At 39.5% G+C, this 22757-nt stretch overlaps 1 protein-coding gene across 1 annotated transcript in view; it reads left to right on the top strand.

Moving 5' to 3' along the window:
- The window catches only part of LOC121511398 (multiple epidermal growth factor-like domains protein 11), a 181855-nt gene that overhangs the window by 147601 nt on the left and 11497 nt on the right, over window positions 1-22757 (top strand). Inside the window, exons 14-18 of the mRNA XM_041790064.1 lie at window positions 275-409; window positions 13142-13270; window positions 18555-18683; window positions 19685-19813; window positions 21863-21991. Coding sequence (XP_041645998.1) covers window positions 275-409; window positions 13142-13270; window positions 18555-18683; window positions 19685-19813; window positions 21863-21991 — 651 coding nt within the window. The remainder of the gene's footprint in view (window positions 1-274; window positions 410-13141; window positions 13271-18554; window positions 18684-19684; window positions 19814-21862; window positions 21992-22757) is intronic.

Raw genomic sequence — 22757 nt, 5'->3', positions numbered from 1 at the left:
AACATCAATTAACACAAATTAAAGAAGGGAAAGAAGACAGACGAGCCAGGAGAACTCCGATAATGGAGCCAACAGGTCGAGCCTGCACATGCTCACACAGAGAGGTGTGGTGGGCACAGCTATGACGTTTTCATATTTGTGACGTTAGCTTAAATTAGGATTAAGTGGACCATGAAATCTATTATTAAAATGATCAAAGAACTAATCAGAAGTTTCCCTTACACTCTGCATGGACTTCCCTCTCTCTCATCTCTCACTGTGGTTTTTCCTGCAGCGTGCTCTCCCGGTTTCTTCGGCCAGCGCTGCAGTCAGTCGTGTCCTCAGTGCATCCACAGCGACGGAGCCTGTCATCACATCACCGGACACTGCGAGTGTCTCTCCGGGTTCTTCGGCTCCCTCTGTAACCAAGGTCAGTCTGGGTTTTTCTCCAGTTTCACCACAAAAAGTCAGACTTCTCCTCTCTGTGTTTCTACTTTCTGTCCAAACAGCAGAGTTTTATTTCCAGGTTTTGTTTTATTCTCCTAGAAGAAATCCAAACTTTAGCTCTGGATTCAGTGTGCAGAGACGAGAACAGAATGAAGCCCTGAGGAAAGTTTTAGTCATGAATTCTCATTAACTCAGAGAAGGAAATGTGCAAAGTAAAACTGAAATCAAAAATAAAGGTTCATGAAAAACTTTCTACATCAGAACTTTTAATTGCAGTGTTATAATTTATAAAAATATGAAGTTTTATTTTAATGAAACTGACATTAAACAATTCAGCAGAGTAACAGTGGAAATTCCTGACTCAGACTCTAAAAATCTTTAATCTAATGCTTCAGATCAGTTTTGGATGTAAAGCCCAGATCAGACCAGAGATTCATGGCACAATGAGGCCTTTTAAGAACTTTCCGGCGACCGTCTCAGTGGTCTGAACCGAGCCGTTGAGGCTGGAATCAGGCCCTGATGATGTTTCTACAGTTTAGTTGATCTTGTGGCAGACAGCTGGTTTCACGATGTTGCAAGCACATAAATAGGAAAAGGGAAATTAAATTCATGTTTATAAGGCTAAAAAAGGTAACATGCATTTTTTCAAAGTAGAATATTCATTAGTTTAAATTTTGCTGTAAATTTTGGAAACTAGAGTCCTGCGTGGGCCTTTTCTTAATCCCACTCCTGCTAGATTTCTGAGATTACTGCAACCTGTGATGTCCACACCCACCACTGTCCACTCAGACTGATTTAGCTCCTGGTTATGCCTTAGCAATATACCAAAGTAAAATTTACCACCCTTATTGACACATCATTTATCATCATTTATTTACCAAAATAACTGCATAATGGCTCAACATCTCTGCATGAGTGCGTATTTGCTGTGATTGAAATTATTTACAAAGCTTTAGTGCATGCTCTTTATTGTGGAGCTTTAACAAAGCACTACACCGTTTGGCTGCACAGACACGGACACAACCATTACATGGTGCTACAGGAGGACACCCGGGGAGATCTAGGTGAGGCTGGACCAAACACCGACACTGCGGGCTGCCCTTCTGGGCCTCCACAGTGTTGCTTGGTTGCGGCTGGTGCTGCTAACTAAGTTTAGTTTTCATCAAGATGACTAAAACTAGACTAAAATGTAATGTAGTTTTCATCTAACATTTAAATCTGTGATATTTCTCCGCTGTGGGTATATCTGTCAAAAAAACAATGCATCTGTATCATCTGCATCTCAGCTGTAGAAGGCAGGGACCCCAGGTTTGGCAGAGAACACACTACCATGATTTGGTTCCAAATTTAGACAAGAGAATAAATGCTTAGACTAAAAATAAAGACTAAAATTTTCGTTGACTAAAACTAGACTAAAACTAAAAAGGATAGAAATGACTAAAATGTGACTAAAACTAAAATGCATTTCATTTAAAGACTGAAACTAAGACTAGAAGTAAAAATAGCTGCCAAAATGAACACTGATGGTGGAAACACATCCTGACATGCACCGTGGTGCGAGGGCTCCTCAGTGCTTTGCTGTCCTAGTTCTTGTTGAAAGGAGGGTTAGAGTTAAGTGCTAGGGCTGCATGGCCCTTCAAACACAGCATTTCCAGTGGAACACCAATAGAACCCGTAACTCCATCAGACATGTCGGTCCATTCAGGAGAACTTGACTAAACGTACAGGGTTCCTTTTAAAGGAGAGCATGTTCAGTTACACAGCTGTGGTTAATGATTAAGATCATAGATTTTCACAACAAACTTATCTCTTATTTCAACTGTTTATAATTAATTTTCATTAAATCAATCACATCACTCATTTAATATGTTCATGTTAAAACATAGCCACACAAACCATCTCACAAGTTGGACATGGAGAGATGAAGTGCATCAAAGGCATTTAACGACCGTATTTCTAGACCACTACCAACATCAATAATTATTCTGAAGACTTAAAACAAAAGAAGAACTAGCTAGGTGGTGGGTGTGGGGTGGGGTTGGTGGGTGTGGGGGGTATGCAGGCCTCAGCCACAAACATTGGCACTGGGAAGGCTATTACAGTAATCCAGGAAGGGTAGCCATATCTGATGGTATTTCACAATAGAACCTTTGGTATGGTATCCTAGCTCCTCCAATTTTAGATGTGCCATTACATCTCTGACCCACGGGGCATGTGGTGGTGGAGCCTGGTCCTTCCTTTTAGAATGAGTCAGCGGGCCAGAAGAGAAACGAATCACAGGGAGTTTAATTGAGCTTTGAAAGGGATACCCCTCTGCTTATAGGATTAGGTACAGGGGCGTAGCTAGGGATTTTGGGCCTCCAGAAAGAATATTATACAGGGCCCCCTTAGCCGGCTTTTACAAAGTTTTTACAAATATCTCTGCATTTTAATGCATTTTGGAATCATAATTTCCACATTTATGAGCAATATTTCTACTGTGGTTAAACTTCCATTATTTCACAGTGCTGGACTATACTATTTGGACATTATTAAGGGAGGAACAGAGAACCCCCCAGTATTTTATTTTACTCTATTTAATACAAATTTCAGTCTGTTGACCGATTCATTCAGTTGCTTTTGATTCAATATTGACACTAATTACTAAGAAAAATTAAAAAACACTTTTCATTTCAGGCTTCTCAATGGGCCAGGTAATCAGTACACCCCCCCCCCCCCCCCCCCGTACCATCCCCATGATTAGGTAGTGAAGTACAGGAACACATTTGTGGGAAAATTTTAAATACAAAAAGCCAAAATGGGGTGATTGACTGGTAGGACTAAAACGTTTGATATAGAGAAGCGGGGGCAGCATGGCACCTCTGGCAGGTTGGCTCGATTTCAGAGTAAAACCTGGCAAGTTGTGTTCTGCATAGTTGCAATCGGTGGAATACCTTAAATTGAAGTAGACCATGTCTCACACAAAATTAAGATTTATGTATGTTTTCTGCTGCAAATTGCCAGGTCACCCCCAACATTTTCATCCCCAGTTCCTCCTCCCAAGCTCCTTATAGGCGGTTGAGGGAAGGGCTGGAGCCAGAACTGTATAGTACCTCAACAAACTAATCTTTGTTATGCTCTCACTTTGGAGAAGGAAGGTTTGATGACCTGTTCAGAAGCCAGCCAGCAGGTGGAGCTCTAAATCTGCTGGCTTCAGTCCATTTTAGTATCAGATTTAGAGCTGATTGATCTTTTTAAGAAACATCAGCATGTATGTAGATGTCTGGATGTCAACCGCCGTGTACGTCCACTAAAAGACTCTAGCTGCTGAGGTATCCATGGCCAGAATCGCCACGATGCAACAGAGTTACTGTGTTCAGCTGAAATTCCTGCCCTGTAAGCCTCGGCCTAATGTAATGTTTTTATGATTACCTTGTCTCGCTCGTCTGTCCTCTTCAAATGTGACAGAGCCTTCAAAACTCTGTTTCATAACTATTGGAAGGTAATTTAGAAAAGCGACAGAACACAAGAGGTACATAGTTTATCCTCTTGACATCCTCGTCTTTTCAGCCTTTTATTGAAAGCTGACATCTTTTATAACTGCAGCTCAGAGTCGATATGTTTCACACAATTAAGGCCCTTGATCCTGGATCTCATTCAAAATGGAGGTAATACGTGGAAAAAGCAAACCTTAAGCTCCTCCCTTGTCTCTCTTTAAAACACCTGCCACCTTTTCATTTCACCTGAATAATCTTCAGCGCGTTCCTCCTGAACATCATTATTTCAGTGAGGATGAACTCCTCTGCAGGTTAAACAGGTGTTAATTCTCCTCTGAAGGCAGAGGGCTCAGCTTTGGTCCAATTTTCAAAAGAGACAGAGGGGCAGAGAGCTGTGAAATATTCATCATCATTAAACATGAACGGCCCTTCGTTATGCCCCGGCCTGCATTAAACATTCTGCTGGCCGCTGCATCTTTGAGCAGCTCGTAGATAATCCACCCAGCTTTGATAAATCTCATGTCCAGGACCAGGACCAGGACTTTACACCGCCTGAAGATCCGTCCATCTTCATCTGTGGTTTCTCCATAATTGAGACGCTTTTGAAGAAGATAGTGATATCAGAGACGGTTAGAGCCAGGGAAAAAAATCAGCTGCATTTAAGTGAAAAACATCTCTATCCCCTGTAAGACTAAAACATGAGATTCAAAAGCTTTAACAGTTTTCTTAATACCCTAACCCTAACCAAAGTAAGGTTTCTGCCACAGCTGCCCTAAATTAACAGCATTGGTAATTACTAAAATCATTTTTATGTTTCTGCAATGGTTAATACACCAATATGTAGACGCTCTTTAACCCAAATGATATTTTCAATGCTAAAATAGAATTATTATTGTTATCCATTATTTACTGATTTACAAAAAAACCTGAAAAAATAGTAAAGCACATCAATATTTCTTGATTAATATGTCAAATTATAGTTATTTACTGTCATTCCTGAACATAAAAAGGAGTTTTAGTGGTTGAATGTTATGCTTGATTCATTTCTGACTTCTCAGAGAAGCCCAGTGAGCCGGCTCAAATTTGGATGAATTCAGTTTGAAATTCCTCATTCCTGTTCAAAATGGTAAAACGTGGAGAGCTCACTGACAATGAAAGAGTCCGCATTAAAGCACTTCATGATGCTGGATGGTCTCTGAGACAAATATGACAAGTGGTCTAATACATTTTTTAAGCACTGTATATGATAATAAAGTATAAATGATAATAATAAAAAATGTAGATATAATAGTTACAATACAAATACTAATACAAAACAAATATAATATAAAATAAAACATAATAAAATGCAAAAATAAATAAAACTACAAGGAACAAATAGTTAAGACAGCAATACAGACTACTGGAGGCCTATAACAAACAAAGATGATTCTAGTTCAGATCAAATGATTTTGATTCTTCTTTTATTTAATTAAAACAAAACAGAAGTTTAGTCATCTAACTCTGGGTCAGTTCATAAATCATACAAGCAAACATCTTTACTCTGCCTCAATTACACACACACAAATGTTGATGATTAGAAATTCCTATATTTGCAGACCATATTAAACTTAACCTGGCACGCCACAGCGTTTGGGAAAGGGCAGAGCCTTTAAAAAAAAATCAGAGGGTGATTGGATGAACGTTCTGTCTGTCACATCTTTATGGGCCAATCAGAGCAACAAAACACAGGACGTAGCCACTACCGAGGAGTAAACTCCATAGAGAACTGCATAATGTGAACCACGTAGACATGTCAGTACACGACTTTCGTGGTTTTGAAAAGAAAACAACTCACTGCTGTTCTTTGTTCTTTTAATGAAGAAATGTCGTCAAGTTCTGATAAAACTGGCGCTTTAGCAGCATCCACGCTAATCTCTTCTGCCATAACTGCACCAGCCTCTTGTTGCTGCTTGTTTACGTCATGTCTCTGCCACACCTGAAAGTACTGCCCCTCGTTGCTGATTGGTCCTGTCACTTTCTAACCGGGCCCAGATGGTCCAGACAGGAGCTTTGCAAAATGGATTCACCAATGAGAAACACAGAAACAGGCAAATCTATCTGCTTTGCAAGGTTATATTAAACTGTTTTCCAGCACAAATACAGAAGTCAAGAGCCTGGTCAAACTCTCCTTTTCACTGGGACTGAGCAACAAGGAAGTTCTTGTGAGTGTAGCCCAGAATCATTTGTCATCCAGACCAGTGGTATCAAATCAACCCAGGACCTCAGGACACTCTACAGTATGTATATCCACACAAACTGCAGCATGTGTCACAGTATCACTCTCTGAAGTAGTGGTGGTACTATCCTGGTTTCAGACAAACTTACACCCCGCACCTAGACATGCCCGGGTACACCACTGTGGAACCACTGAGTTAGACACATGCATGCTAAGGTGGATCTTTCTGCTGCATAGATTTCAGTCATCCCACCCGTATTTACAGAGGCCGGCTGACTCACAGCTTGGAGCAAATACAACTTTCTGTTTTAAAATATTCACCTTATACATGAAATAAAGGCCAATTTAAAAAAAAAAAAACAGTACATGTGTTCTCGGTAGATATTGCATGTTTTTAAATTATGCAGTCGTTACAATGACTGTTTAAATCATTGATAGTTGCAAACACATATAATGGTATTTTAGTTGCTGTATAGCTGTAGTATTACTGTATGCTTGTGAAGATTTCCAGGGCACACCTAGACTTGCTAAAAGGCCCAATCAGTGCACCCTGCTACACCGTTTGAGAGCCCCTGATCTAGACTTAAGATTAGCCCCACTTAGCACCGCACCCATCATCCACATTGGTGGTTTAAGCCATCATTTTAAGTTTAGATTTTCAAACACAGGTTCAGTGAAGTCACTCTAAAACTGATCTTTGACCCTGAATGAAACCCTTTCAGCTGGAACTCGGACCGGTTTGTGACTCACATGCAGAAGCAGAGAATCTGCAGCATCGTTCTGGTGTCTGCTTGATAGCGAGGACTCGTGCCTTTAAGGGGCCATGTGGAAGTGTATTATTATCATTATTAAAGAAGAATTAATAAAAGTGAGCAGACGATCATGAGGGAGCGTCTGAACGGTCCCTCTACTGCTAATTATTTCTGCTAAACTCTCCTGGTTTAGTCCTGAACACACTTTGATCCAAACTTTACAGACCCTCTACTCACACTGTGGTAACTCTTACATGATGTAAGAGCCTTCATTAAAACATTTATCATCATCTTTATTCCATGTATAATCACAGCACAGTCCTTCCTTAGTGTAGCTGCGCTATGGATCTTTAATACAGGCTACTTACAATACCAGAATCTAGGACTTCAATGAGATTTTACTAAAAAACAAATTAGATATTTACCTGGTTAATGGCAGGAGACCTAGACACACAATACCAGAAAATTTCTTTTTTATTATTTTTTTTTTATTATCCTAGCTGTCATCAGGCAAGAGGCAGGGCACACCCTGGACTGGTCGCCAGTCAAGTGCAGGGCTGACATATAGAGACAGACAACCAGGTACGCTCACATTCACACCTACGGGCAATTTAGAGTCATCTAATGAGCATGTTTTTGGTGGTGAGAGGAAGCCGGCGTGCACAGGGAGAACATGCAAACTCCGCACAGAAAGACCTTGGCCCTGACCAGGAAGCGAACCAACGACCTTCTTCCTGTGAGGCAACAGTGCTAACCCCTGCACTGCTGTGCAGCCCCAGTATAGCAGGTAGAATATCGAAATGACCATAAACATATACAGTCATATAAGAAACATAAATAATCACACCAAACAAATCTAAGGAATTAGCTCTTATTTGCTAAAAAAATGCACAGATTATATGCCTGAGCTAACCTGCCAATAAAGTTTTATCAGCAGAGCAGTTTGCACCAGGATTGCAGCGTGTCGTGGCTTAGTGCCATCATCACCGTAAACTCAGCAATGATGGAAAGATTACTGTTTCAGACTGAGGAATCTTTGCAGAGACCTGGACCCACATCCCCTCACTAAAACAGAAACCCTCCATTCAAAGCTAAAGGAGCTGACCCTGGTGCTGAAAGTCATGACCTGATGTATAGGCGCCGGCTTCACTCCTTCATTAATCCCAGCCTGATATCAGCTCTACTGTCAGTAATCACTAAAGCTGCGTTTCCATCAGGTGGTCCAGTTTGGTTTGGTTGAGTTTGGTATGGTCCGGTATGGCAAACACCAAAATAGTGTGTGTTTCCGCAGACACCCATACCCTCATGTGGTGGCTAGACTGTAGAGGATCTGCATGTGATGTCACATGAAGCTCCAGTCTGCCGTTCCAGCTGCTGAGTTGTAGAAAGTTCAGGCTGGAGGCAGAAATCAGCAGAGAGTAAACAGGAAACTGAAAGTGCCGTCTCTTTAGTAATTCCATGTTGATGAAGTTCACCGTGGTCAGTCCAGATCCTCAGCTGATAGAATCTGTTCATAGAAATGTTTGGAGCCGTAACAGTGCATTAATAAGACCTTTAATAAGTTTTAAATGAAACAGATAAGGTTATTAATGAAATAAATAAATGTTTATCTAGCAGTGATATTCAACGCATGTGGCTCTGGAGCCACATGTGGCTCATTTGTGATGATTTGTGGCTCTTTTATGTCTTAATTTGAAATATTACTCCCCCAGAAAACCTTAAAAAAGGGAAACTTTGACTTCGTAAATTATCCATTGCAAGTCACATTAATCAGTTTGTTTCCCACTCTTGGCTTTAACCTTTATTTTTTGTCTGTAGATTTCCATTGCCCTAGTTTGCAATTTTTTGCCACTTTTAATCCATTTTTACTGCTTTAAGGCTTCTTTAGTCACTTTGCTCGATTTCCCCAGTTTTTGACTCATTTGTCCTGCTTTTTGATACTTTTCACCCATTTAAGCTGTGTTTTGCCATTAAATGCCACTTTTCCCCCCAATTCATGCCAATCTTTGCTGCTTTTTGCCCATTCTCCAACCTTTTACTGCCTTTGCACATTTTAGTCTCTTTTCACTCTTTTTATTTTTGTCATGTTTTTGCCACTTTTTGACCATTTTTGACACATGCAACCCATTTTTGTGTCATTTCTCACCCAGTTTTGCCACTTTCTGCCCTTTATGCAACCTTTTCTCCCCATTTTTGTCACTTTTTGGTTTTGGCATTTTATGCTACTTGTCCCCTGTTCACCTTTTTATGCCTCGTTTTGACCATTTCCCCCCTTTAAGTTATTTTTATTGCCACTTTAACCCATTCTTGCCGCTTTTCACCACTTAGATTGTGGCTCAGGTTGTCCAGGGTTGAGTAACGCTGATCTAACACGTGCAACTGAGTAGACAGAAAGGGAGATAGGGAAATTAGAACAAGGCTTATTCACAGAAGAAAGGGGGAAATTTGCACCAGATTTTTATGAAATATTCCTCAGTTTACACAGTATTAAATGAGAGTGACCAAGGACACTTTCTCCTTGGGGTGCAGTTTGCATTAATTTTCTCTTTGCACATGTTCTGTGGATTGCACACTATCGTTTGTGCAGGTGTAGATGGAGCACAGTTCTTTTATGTAGGGGGCCAAAGGTATTACAAAATAAAAAAAGGAAAAAAAGCTTGAAAATATTAACATATGTTCATGTTTAATGTGTGTTTTCATATTTAATAGCACTGAATCTTATATTATATTTAATAAAACAAGCTTTAAAATGCAAACCAAATGTAAAGTAATGACTGTGCAGAGCTCATTTCTACCTAAACGTTAATGTTATGAGCGCTGACACAGCCTCATAAATGAATAAATCAGCTGCAGTGTTTTACAAAGACAAAGTGTCTGTGTAACAGCAAACACTCATTAAAGTTAGTTCTAATGAGACACACTCAGGTCAGATTAATGCCATGCTGTAATATTTCTCTCTCTGAGCCGTTTGAAAATGTCATCATGAGATATTTCTTCAGCTCCTGCCGTCCAGGGAATAAAGCCATAGACTTTAGAAAGTTTTATATTTTTAAACTTTATGCTTAATAAAGTCATCAAAATGAACACTAAACTCAGTTTGTCCTCTCGTGTTAATGTGCAAAAATCCAAACGTGCTGCAGCACGTTAATTTATTACCAGGCAGCATCTGTGTCTTCGTATTTTATCTGAGAAATTAATTCCATCAAATCTGAATAAAAGGAGAAAAATGACATCCCAAAGCAACATACAGATGCAGATTTTTGCTGCAGAAATATTTTTTTTTCCAGCTGATACGTCGTCTTTATCATAATCAGAGATGTTTGAAGGCAGGGGATGAAACAGTCCTCGTTAAATGAACCAGCTATCGATAGTTCAAGTGTTTAACTGGAGTTTCATAATAAATGCATTAAAAGAGAAGGTCGTGATGCTTCCTTTGACTTTTCTAAAGATGCTTTTCATCTTTTACTTTCTATAAACCTATAAATCTGTTATCAAGCATCTTTTCTGACCAGGTTTGATCAGAGAAAGTCTTCAGCTGTCCTGATTGGACAGAGACTTTATTCCAGGGATGTCCTGGTCGCCTTCTTACCTGCTGATATTAATCACAGTCTGAGTTTTCTTGTAGCATCTGGTTTTTAACTATCGTTAGCGTTAGTTAAAGATCAGGACTAACGTTGCAGCAGCAGAACACTGACTCACAGCTGAGGGTTAGCTAACGTCTATACGCTAATGTTAGCTAATTAGCACTCGCCTATGCTGCTGTTGGACTTCATTATTATCGCAGCATCATTGACCCAAACTCATCAAACTGTCCGTACTTTTGTAGACTTTAGTGGTGGAGGTGTTAGGACAGGGGTGTCAAACTCAGTCACAGCAGGGGCCCAAATCTGAATTTAGGCTTAACCTGAGGGTCTAACAGGGTCAAGATTGAACTGAAAACTGTCAACTGTGTTTTCACAGGTAATGAATTATAGGGGAAAGTAAACAGTGATGATGAATGATTTTAAGATTTCTAAAAAAAAAAAAAAAAAAAAAAAAGGGAAAAAACATTAAATGTCACGGCATCAATATATCTGAGATTAAAAAAGTCCTAAAGCTCAAAACATGAAATTTAAAGTTAAAATAAGGTTTTTAAAAGGCAAATATATGAGATAGAGAGTTAAAATCATGAGTTTAAAGGTCAAGATATGAGATAAAATACAAAATCAAGACTTCAAAAAGTCAAAATAGAAGATAAAATTCAAAATTGTGATTCTAAAAGGTCAAAATATGAGATTAGATTCTAGATCAGGAGTTTAAAAAGTGAAAGAATGGGATTAAAAGGTCACGATATGAAATAAAAAGTCAAAATTCTAAGTTTCAGTCATATTCTTGGGACGCAAAATGAAAATATGAAATGAAAACACAAATTAATTTCTTTCCATCATTCCTGACTTTTTATGTAATTATTTCTACTCTCTACTTTTTCAGATTTTATGACTTAACAAGGATTTTTTTTTAAATCTTCAAGGTTAAATTTACATTTTTATACTGGAGAAAATCTGCAGACCTCATAGCAGCAGGACAGCTCTAATTAAGATAAGATCTTGCAGGCTGGGTAAAATTGCACTGCAGGCTGCATTTGGCCCCCGGGCCTTGAGTTTGACACCCGTGTGTTAGGAGAAGGATTTACTGCTATATAAACATCACTAAAGGTTCTGTCTGTGATTGCAGGCATTTAAAAGGCTCTCTGTGCTGTAGAAGGGTTCAACAGGACAAAAACTCTCAGTTTGAATTAAGATCTCTGTTATGTTCTGTAAAAAGGCTTCTTCTTTTTGAGGAGTGCCGGCTGCTGCAGCTCCACGTAGTGGTCAATGTTAGCTGCTACTGTTTTAAGCCTGTTTTTCTATCTGATTTTTATTACATATCAAATTAAACTCAGTTTAGTTTAGCAGTAATCCCCTCCATGGTTCCTTTAAAGTGTGTTTGTGCACCTCAATCAAATACAGCGTTATACTTTATGAGAGGTTAAATATCCCCAATGTTCAAATAAATGTTTCATCATCACATCCGTTTAACATTCAGATGTCCCAAAAGACACTTCTCAACATCCTACCACACTGATCAACTGGCAGCCCGGGGGCCAAATCAGGCCCTCCAAAGCTTCCTGTCTGTCCCCCAGAAGATCATTAAAAATGTCTTAAAAATGGCAAAAATGGCCAGATAAAGTGGTGAAAAGGCATTAGAGAGTGGTAAAAATGTGCAATAAGATCCAAATGGGTTGTGGAGTGGCACAAAGGGACAAAAACTTGCAGGAAAAGTGGTGAAAAGATGTTAAAATGTGGCAAACCATTAGTATAAGAGGAAAAAAAGGGGCAAAAAGTGGATCAAAAATGGGTAAAAAGTGGCAAAAATGGTGAAAAAAGTAATGAAAAGTGGCAAAAATAGACCAAAAGGGTTAAAAATGGAAAAAGAAGGGATAAGACAGGCAAGAAAAGTGGTTTAAAGGAGTTAAAGAATGGAAACAAATTGAGTTAGAAAGGCAATTAAAGGGTAGAGAGTATCAAAAATGGGTAAAAAGTGTCAAAATGGTGCAAAAATAGTCAAAAGCAAAGTAGTGAAAAGGCGGGAAAGAGGGTTTAAGAGTGATACAAGCAAAAAGTGGCACACAATGTTGCAGAAATGTCCGAATAAGGCAGTGAAGTAGTGAAAAGTTCATATTGTTGCTAAATCATAATTGTTTAGGGCCCATTCTCTGGGATTCTGTGGACAGGCCTGTCTCTTTGTGATCTACGGCATCAGGATAGATCTCACTCATAATGCCTAAAAGTGTCCTTTGTTTTGAAAGAAAATACAAATACTAATAAAAATATATGTTAATCAGAACAAAATATGGATTTAATTTTTCCTAATTTGGAAGTCCGGCCCCCAGGGACTAAATCTGGCCCTTGTGCAAATGTAGTTGATGACCCCTGTCCTACGACATCTTGCTACAACACAAGAAGGCCGTGCATCATCATTTTATATTTTTTTAGTTAATTTCAGGTAAATGTCAGTGTGGTTGTTTTTGTTTCACCAAGAATCTGAGAAATTAACCCATTTCCCTGTTAAAACAGCGTTGTTATCTCAAGATAGTGAGGTGAAAAAAGTCAAGCTGACACTGTGGAAACAGGTTAAAGTCTAAGATGTTGATCCATATCCTCCCAGAGCTTCTAAAACAGCCTTACATTAAGGGCTTCTCCTCCTATTACAGCCGTGGACTGCAGAGTTTCCTGTGTGTGTTTCCACAGTGTGTCCCAGCGGGAAGTTTGGTAAAGCATGCGCTGAGACGTGCTCGTGCACCAACAACGGGACGTGTAACCCCATCGACGGCTCATGTCAGTGCTACCCGGGCTGGATCGGAGACGACTGCTCCAAACGTGAGACTCAGACACTTCACCTGTCCTCTCTTTACCTCTGTCTCTGTTCTTCATCCCTTCAGGACCTTTTCACTGCGCTTATTTACTTTAAACAGCTGACCACTAATAGTAAAGATTTGTTTTTCTGTCAATAAATCAGTCTTTGTTTAAAGGGATACTTCAACATTTTGGCAAATTCATCCATTGCCACAATTCCAAAAGTCTTAGTAACAGGTTCGTTACCTTTAGTTGTCGGTGCAAGCTATTTTTAGATCGCCGCTGCCGAGTTGGGACCTGCTGTGCCAACTCAATGTAAGCTTGAGTATTAAGATGGTATTCCGGCTTTCCCTCATCAAACTCATCAAATACACCTGTAGATCTCAGCTGTTCTGATTTAACACCTGTAGATCTCAGCTGTTCTGATCTAACACCTGTAGATCTCAGCTGTTCTGATTTAACACCTGTAGATCTCAGCTGTTCTGATCTAACACCTGTAGATCTCAGCTGTTCTGATTTAACACCTGTAGATCTCAGCTGTTCTGATTTAACACCTGTAGATCTCAGCTGTTCTGATCTAACACCTGTAGATCTCAGCTGTTCTGATTTAACACCTGTAGATCTCAGCTGTTCTGATCTAACACCTGTAGATCTCACCTGTTCTGATCTAACACCTGTAGATCTCAGCTGTTCTGATTTAACACCTGTAGATCTCAGCTGTTCTGATCTAACACCTGTAGATCTCAGCTGTTCTGATTTAACACCTGTAGATCTCAGCTGTTCTGATTTAACACCTGTAGATCTCAGCTGTTCTGATCTAACACCTGTAGATCTCAGCTGTTCTGATTTAACACCTGTAGATCTCAGCTGTTCTGATCTAACACCTCTAGATCTCACCTGTTCTGATCTAACACCTGTAGATCTCAGCTGTTCTGATTTAACACCTGTAGATCTCAGCTGTTCTGATCTAACACCTGTAGATCTCAGTTGTTCTGATCTAACACCTCTAGATCTCACCTGTTCTGATCTAACACCTGTAGATCTCAGCTGTTCTGATTTAACACCTGTAGATCTCAGCTGTTCTGATCTAACACCTGTAGATCTCACCTGTTCTGATCTAACACCTCTAGATCTCACCTGTTCTGATCTAACACCTGTAGATCTCAGCTGTTCTGATTTAACACCTGTAGATCTCAGCTGTTCTGGTCTAACACCTGTAGATCTCACCTGTTCTGATCTAACACCTGTAGATCTCACCTGTTCTGATCTAACACCTGTAGATCTCAGCTGTTCTGATTTAACACCTGTAGATCTCAGCTGTTCTGATCTAACACCTGTAGATCTCACCTGTTCTGATCTAACACCTGTAGATCTCAGCTGTTCTGATTTAACACCTGTAGATCTCAGCTGTTCTGATTTAACACCTGTAGATCTCAGCTGTTCTGATCTAACACCTGTAGATCTCACCTGTTCTGATCTAACACCTCTAGATCTCACCTGTTCTGATCTAACACCTGTAGATCTCAGCTGTTCTGATTTAACACCTGTAGATCTCAGCTGTTCTGATCTAACACCTGTAGATCTCACCTGTTCTGATCTAACACCTGTAGATCTCACCTGTTCTGATCTAACACCTGTAGATCTCAGCTGTTCTGATTTAACACCTGTAGATCTCAGCTGTTCTGATCTAACACCTGTAGATCTCACCTGTTCTGATCTAACACCTGTAGATCTCAGCTGTTCTGATCTAACACCTGTAGATCTCACCTGTTCTGATCTAACACCTGTAGATCTCACCTGTTCTGATCTAACACCTGTAGATCTCAGCTGTTCTGATTTAACACCTGTAGATCTCAGCTGTTCTGATCTAACACCTGTAGATCTCAGCTGTTCTGATCTAACACCTGTAGATCTCACCTGTTCTGATCTAACACTTCTAGATCTCAGCTGTTCTAATTGAAGGGCTGCACGGTTGGATGTCTGGCAGCTGTGTAACGGTCTGGTTTTCATTTTGGCGCCATGTTAGAGGTCAGGTCTCCAGACTGCCTCTGTCTGTTACCCATCATGCACTGAGAACCCAGAGAATAAAAGAATGGTCTTTTTTCACTAAGTGTCTTTGGGCTGAAGTAGACAGGACAGAGACAGAGAGCCACAGTGGCCTGGTCTGAGCAGATATGTCTGTTCACATCAGTAGAAAATGTCACACAATAGATAAACACTGTATAAGTGTTAATGTCATCGACTAAAACTGTGACTAAAATGTTTGTTGAGAGCCTTTTTTCCATGACAAAAACTAGACTTAAACTGACAAAATGTAATCTAGTTTTCATCGGACATTCAAAATCCGTGATATTTCTCCACTGTGGGTAAATCTGTCAAAAAACAATGCATCTGTATCTATTCTTCCTCTCAGCTGTAGAAAGCAGGGACCCCAGGTTTGGCAGGGTGCAGAGAACACACTACCATGATTTGGTACCAGATTTAGGCAAGAAAATAAATGCTTGGACTAAAAGTAAAGACTAAAATGTGAGGACTTTATATGGACTAAAACTAGACTAAAACAAGGGTAGAAATGACTAAAATTTGATTGAAACTAAAAGACATGTAATCAAAAGACAAAGACTTAAATCATAAATGGCTGTCAAAATGAACACTGCACTGTGCAGCTGCAGTTATAGTTGGTGCTTTTCAAAGTAAAAGCCTGGTTTGGCATTACTGTGGAGAAACTCCCCTGGCTGCACAGAATGCTTTTATTCTGACATTTTCCCAGCTCAGTCCTACGAGTGGCCACTTGTAGAAAGATTTATTGAGGTAAAACTTTAAAAAGTTAGAAGGCGCTGTGGCTGCAGAGAGACACAGCCAACAGGCGGCACCATGCCGTAATGACACAAACCATAGGTGAAACACACCGCAGCCTCACAGCACGCACCGAGGTTATGATCGTTTTGGATTTTTCAGTCCTTTTTATTTTTATTTTGTTTTCACTTTCTTTTTTCAATGACAGTTTAGTTTTTATTAGTTTTGACTGCTGGTTTATTAGTTTAGTTTAGTTTTTATTGTACAAAAACACTTCGTTTTAGTTTAGTTTTTAGTAGTTTTAGTTTTTTATGGATACATGTCAGCGCTGAGGGAATGTCATACATTTTTAAAAACATATTCTAACAGGCTAATCTTCACTTATGATTTTATTTACTTAGTGATAATGTTTGAATACAACTCCAGACATAAAACTACCACTGTGTGAAGTCTTAACCAATCAGATCAGGCCATTTTACTCCCCAGACTCTGGTGTAGGTGCGAGTCAGTATGATTGTATCACAGACTAAAACTAATGATATTTTGTCTCTATTTTTATTTTATTTTAGTTCGTTTTGTAAGCGCACTATACAGTTGTAGTTAGTTTTCATTTTTTGGTAAAGCTTAGTTTTGATTTAGTTTCAATTAACTAAAATGATTTTTGAATTTTAGTTTTGGTTATTTAGTTAGTTTTAGTTAACTCTAATTACCTTGGCATACACACACCCAGTCTGGAACAACCTCTAGAGGAGATCTAAGGGCTGCAGGAACATGAACTACACAGCTTTCCTGTGACGTATAGAGAGGGACCTGGATGCATCCGAGGACCTCCACTTCACACCAGAAGTTAGATGAGCGCCGCCAAATCTCGTCTTCTCATACCGGAAGTGACTTGAACTGAACGTCTGCTTCGTTGTTTTCTTTGTGTGTCGCCGCCATGTTAGTAGAGGCACGTTCGTCACATAAGGAACTACAAGTAGACAGAAAATATGTGACTTTTCAGACTAACAAGCACAGCGATTGCATAACTTAATTTTACTAAATCAATTGATAATTCAAATTCACGTATCACTTTACACAGACATAATATGCAACTGGAGATTGGCTGGCCAGATGCTGACGTCGCCATTATGTTGCCAGTCTTCTACATCATTGAATACAGTAGACAAGGACTGTGCACGTTTTCAGAATAAAAAGCTCAAATTACATGGATTTTAAAGAATCATTTAAAAAATATCCATATAAAAATAATGACTGATAATGAAATAGAAGTATATGTAAATAAGTCATAAATTGTTTCTCGTGCAGACGATCGATTTTGGCGGAAGTGGTCCGGCACAATAAATGCTAAACCAGAAGTACTTCATATACGCGTGATAAAGGCCTTGTTAATCAAGTTATCGGAATAAAAAGGTCAGATTAATATATAAATATGTGTATGAAGATTCAAAATAAAAATATATATACATATATACATATATGAAACTGTATTATATATAAAATTATTTTATTTAAATCATGGAGTGCATCTTTTCATTTAACTGAGAAAATACAAGAAAGTGGATTCTGCTTTTATGTTTCACTGTCAGTAATTATTCTAACATGGATCATTTATTAGAAATGATTCATTAAAATCCATGTAATCTCATTGTTTGAGCTTTTTATTCCAAAAACGTTGTCTACTGTATTGGATGATGTATCGACTTGCCTCTGGCAACATGGCGGCGATGTCGACGTCCAGCCAGCCAATCTCCTGTCTCATATTATCTCTATGCTCAGTGAATTTGGATCATAAATCGATCCATTAAAATAAATGTAATGTTATTGCTGTGCTTGTTAACCTGAAAACTCACAAATTTTTCATCTACTTGTATTTCCGTACTTGGAGGACTTGCTTCTATTAACATGACGGCGACACACGGAGAAAACAACGAAGAAGATGTTAAATCAGAAGATGTTGAAGATGTGAGCTGTTCTAAAAAGTGACAGTTGAAGGGAGTGTAGAGTGGAACATCTCTGCTGTATTAAACTGATATTTAGACACGTATGTCAGGTTATATAAATTTTAATAGACCATATTGTGATTTCATCCAAATATCAATTACCTGCTCAGTCAAAGTTTGGTGCTGTCTAAATCAGCATGGGTGCATTTTACCTGCTCTATCTGTCATACAGTCTGAGGCCACCTTCAGATCCCCTTAGATTAGTCAGTGCTTAAGTGATGAGGAAACTACTGTAGGTTTCATTTTAGATTCAGGAGGAACTCACTGTTAACAAGCACAGACAGAAATGTTGTTAATTTATCACACTGCAGTATCAAAGGTGTTTTAATGCCTCATCCTATCTGCAGCCCTAGCTACCTGTGATATTTGACATGAGTGATGCTTCATGTGCAGAGCAGATCTCACTCTGATGATGATGTCTGAGCCTCCAGCTGTTGTTCCTCTGTATGTGCAGTTGCTGATGTTTCCTCTCTTTCTCTCGGTGTGCGTACGTTTGTGTATTTTTGCAGCGTGTCCTCAGGGGTCGTGGGGTCCAGACTGCATCCACACATGTAACTGTCATAACGGAGCTCAGTGCAGCGCCACAGACGGAGAGTGTGACTGCAGCCCTGGCTGGACAGGACTCTACTGTACTCAACGTAAGACAGCAGCGGCGTGCTTCTACTTTAAATACCTCAGACCTACAGCTCCATCTAGTGGCAGATAGAAGAACTACAGCCCAGTATCATTCACGCCCTCCTCCATCCTTCCTGTTTTAAATACCTTGAACAGCCTAAGTGTCAGGTAACAGGACGGATGCCTACAGAAATGGAGCTTTTGTTTTAAAGGAGGACGATCCGTTTTCTAGCAGGCATGGCTGTGCTGGGATGTGAAGACATGCTGGAGCTTTCAGGGGGAAATTTTGTGTTTAAATTCTCAGTTTTGGTGCTGCTTCATGCACTCTGGACACCTTATTAAAACCCAAATGAATGTTTCTGCACATTGCACATTTGATGTTTACCAGCTGCCATGAATCGTTTAATGGCTAATGGAGGATATGTTTTATATACATTAAAACCTGTTCTAAAAGTTTATCTCACATCTTCTGCTTTCATTTCTGAGGGACTCAGTTCTATCAGACTAGTTTATAAACTCTGGCCACCATTTTAAATGCTCAGCTTAATGACTGAAGAATACTTCATCTTTGCTGAGACTTTGAGGCCCTCAGAGCACAAGGCCCCAGGCAAACGCCTACTTTTTATTCATGGTTAAACCACCTTTGGCTCAGTATATTCCTTTTTATCAAAACAAAGATGTGTTTGTCCAATCTGGTTATTTTCTGTTGTTCACACCACATTTTTTAAATTAAACCAAAAGAATCACAGTCTTTGGGTTTATTTTTCATCAGCAGAAACCAGAAGAAGGAAAAGTTTCCTCTTGGTACTTTGTGTAGTTGTTCAAATCTGCCTGATAGACAATCCTGGTTTGGTTCAGTCTGCAGAGAGGATCCTGGTTAGTTCCACTGCGACAGATCAGATTATCTAATCTCAGAGAGGCAGCCAGGCGTCTTCTCCCCTCATCCATGGATCGTCTCTCATTTTCACAATCACTGAGAGGATAAACCTGTAAGGATATGTTGTTTTTGTGTTTTCCTCCTCAGGCTGTCCTTCGGGATTCTTTGGCTCTCAGTGCGCCGAGGTGTGTCGCTGTCAGAACGGGGCAGACTGTGACCACATCAGCGGGCAGTGTTCCTGCAGGACGGGCTTCATCGGACAGAGCTGTGAGCTCAGTGAGTCTCTGTCTCTATCTTTGAGGGGAAAAGAACAGATGTAAGGATGAAAATAATGAATATGTGGGATAAATATTTAGGAGACACATTATCAAAACTTAACCTGCTGATCTGTCAGGTGAGATTGTTGTCAGTGAAGTAAAGTACTACTGACAGTGTTTTTCTGCAATGTTCCTGAGCCAATGTTGTAATATCATCACAGAATGATGACGGTTTTAATGCAGCGCCACCTGAGGGGTCAAAGGTCACAGACATTCAGTGTTCAGCCTCCAAGGTTATAACTAAAGCTAACTAAATAACTAAAACCATCATTTTAGTTTATGGAAAAAAAAAAAAAAAAAAAAAAAAAAAAAAAACAAGGCTTTGCAAAAAAACAAAAAAACAAAACAGCATTCTATAATTACAAAACTAATTAAATGAAATGATGATAGAAAAAATCTCCTGATTGTCAGTCTTTGACACGTGCAGACTGACAGTCACATCCTTTATGATTGGTCTACATCCCTGTGATTTACAGGTAGGTTTAGGGTCGAAGTTTGAGGTTCTTGAGTATTCAACTTTTTAAAAAGACAGCTGTTCTCTGGGACTCTGACTCATGGACTTAAGCAGGAGGGTCAGTAATTGTGAGTGCACACACGAGTACATGGCATGTATTTGCCGTTCAACAACATGTCTCCAATAATCACATCCGATTTATTCTCTGGTATTAAAGTGAATATTTTGGACCCTCTCCACTGCCACCCTCTTCTGGGGAGTACAGCTGCCTGATTCGGCGTTAAAGACTTCACAAAAGGGCGGTTTTAGGTCTTTAGTTGAATAAATAAAACCAAGATTGATGAGCAGCTGATTAAAATATATTTTTAAATTGTATGATATTTACTTTTTCAAGAGTTTTGGGTGTCGCCCCTGATCAGTTCCCTTCTATCACAAGAAAAGAAAGTCAATCTAACGGAAATAAAGGAACATTTTACTAAATTAAAACTTAACTAAACTAACAAACCAGCAGGAAAAATGAATGAAAACTAACCTGAGAATGAAAACAAGGAGTGAAAACAAAATGAAAATTAAATATATAACCGTGTCTTCCTCAGCCCAGAGCTCCAGCATCTTTTGTTGGTTTGATGGACTGCAGACTGTCAAAACTCTTGATTCTGTGCAGCTGTACGGTGGTGAACATGGTTTATAAACTGCTGGACTATTGGCCCACATGGTATTTAAGAGAGTCTGGACCTTTAGACCCTAGCTGATTGTGAACAGCTGAGCCTTACAGGCTCCCTTTTATGCCCAACCATGGTTAGGTCCCTTGTTACCAATCAGCCTTTTACCAGTCAATGTTACAGGTGTTTGGAGCATTCCACAACTTTCCCAGTCTTTGAATGCTCCTGTCCCAACTTTTTTGGAAAATATTGTGGACATTTAATTCAGTATGTGTGTAAATTTCAGAAAAGTTAAGCATTTTAAGCATTAAAACCCTTTCTTTCAGCTGTATCCAGTGAAATATCGCTTGAACCTGTTTAGTAAATCACTTGATTCAGTTTTTTTCATATTTTTAAAGTGTCCTCCTTTTTTTGTAATCAGGGTTTGTACATTGATAACCAATTTAGCAACCAGTGCAGCCTTTTTGCTGCTGACTTTTTTCAGATGCATTTTGTGCACATTGTTGTAGTTTAATGCAGTGTTAATTTAGTCCACTAAAACCATGACTAAAAATGTTCGTTGACAGCCTTTTTTTCCATGACAAAAACTAGACTAAGACTAACAAAAGTAGATCTGTGATGACTAAAACTGACAAAAACTAAGTTTAGTTTGCATCTAGATGACTAAAACTAGACTAAAATTTGACTAAAACTGAAAGACATTTCATTTAAAGACTAAAACTAAGACTAAAATTTAAAATAGCTGCCAAAATTAACACTGGTGTAATGTAGAGAACAGGATAGCGTGTAGACACAGAGAGTGAATGAAACTGAAGATTAAATCTTCATCACTGATCTTTAGCCGACGTCTTCATCATTCCAGAGCTGTGTTAATCCTCCTCCTCTCATGCAGAGTGTCCAGCCGGGACGTTCGGTTACGGCTGCCAGCAGCTGTGTGAGTGTATGAACAACGCCACCTGTGACTACGTGACGGGAACGTGCTACTGCAGCATCGGCTTCAAAGGGATCCGCTGTGACCAGGGTGAGGAATAATGGAGTCCTGCGGGGGGAGGAGATGGAGTTGGAGAGGGTCTGAGGCTTTGCTGTGCGAGTTAATACAAAGATTCAGAGAGATTCAGAGGAAGGAGATGACAGGAGGCTGCCATCATGGCGAATAAAAGAGACCAAACAAACAGACTTCTGAGACAGAGGAGTTTTATCTCTGTGAGGTGCAAACAATATTAAAGGACCAATGTGTGTATTTTTATAGCTCTGGCCAAATTATTGTGCAAATTCCTTTGATGTTAACTTTTATTCATAAGTCAGCTCATGCATTTGAAGAGAAGTTAGACAAGGGTCTTTGAAAATTTAATAAATCTCAACAGTGTGGTTCCTGCAGAAAAACTCCTTTTCTCCATGGTGGTTTTTATTATTGGCCTTACTCTCATAACCATCCATGGTAGCCTTAGCCTGAGACACCTGAGAGTGAGACGAGGGGACATGCTCCTGTGGGTCGGGACCCCAAATGTCGATAATGTCACGCCCTAAGACATCCATATATTTTTTTCTATTTCTTATGTTTGGATACCACAGCTGTTTGTGATTTTGTGTTAATTTCTCGAGAAAACAATCAGAAACCACTCACACCAGAAAATGGAGTAAATCTGTGCATGCCCTCCTGTAAAGACACTACACAGCCCACAATCCTAGGGTGTTACAGTGACGTCTCTGTGTGCTGGAGCGGCTGTTAGCATGTTATTACACACGAAACTCTGAACTACGACATTTAAGACGTCACCTTGATTTGA

The sequence above is a fragment of the Cheilinus undulatus genome, linkage group 1 (assembly GCF_018320785.1).
Source record: "Cheilinus undulatus linkage group 1, ASM1832078v1, whole genome shotgun sequence".
Taxonomy (NCBI): Eukaryota; Metazoa; Chordata; class Actinopteri; order Labriformes; family Labridae; genus Cheilinus; species Cheilinus undulatus.
The sequence above is the reverse complement of the archived record's forward strand: the minus strand, read 5'-3'. Positions and strand labels throughout refer to the sequence as shown.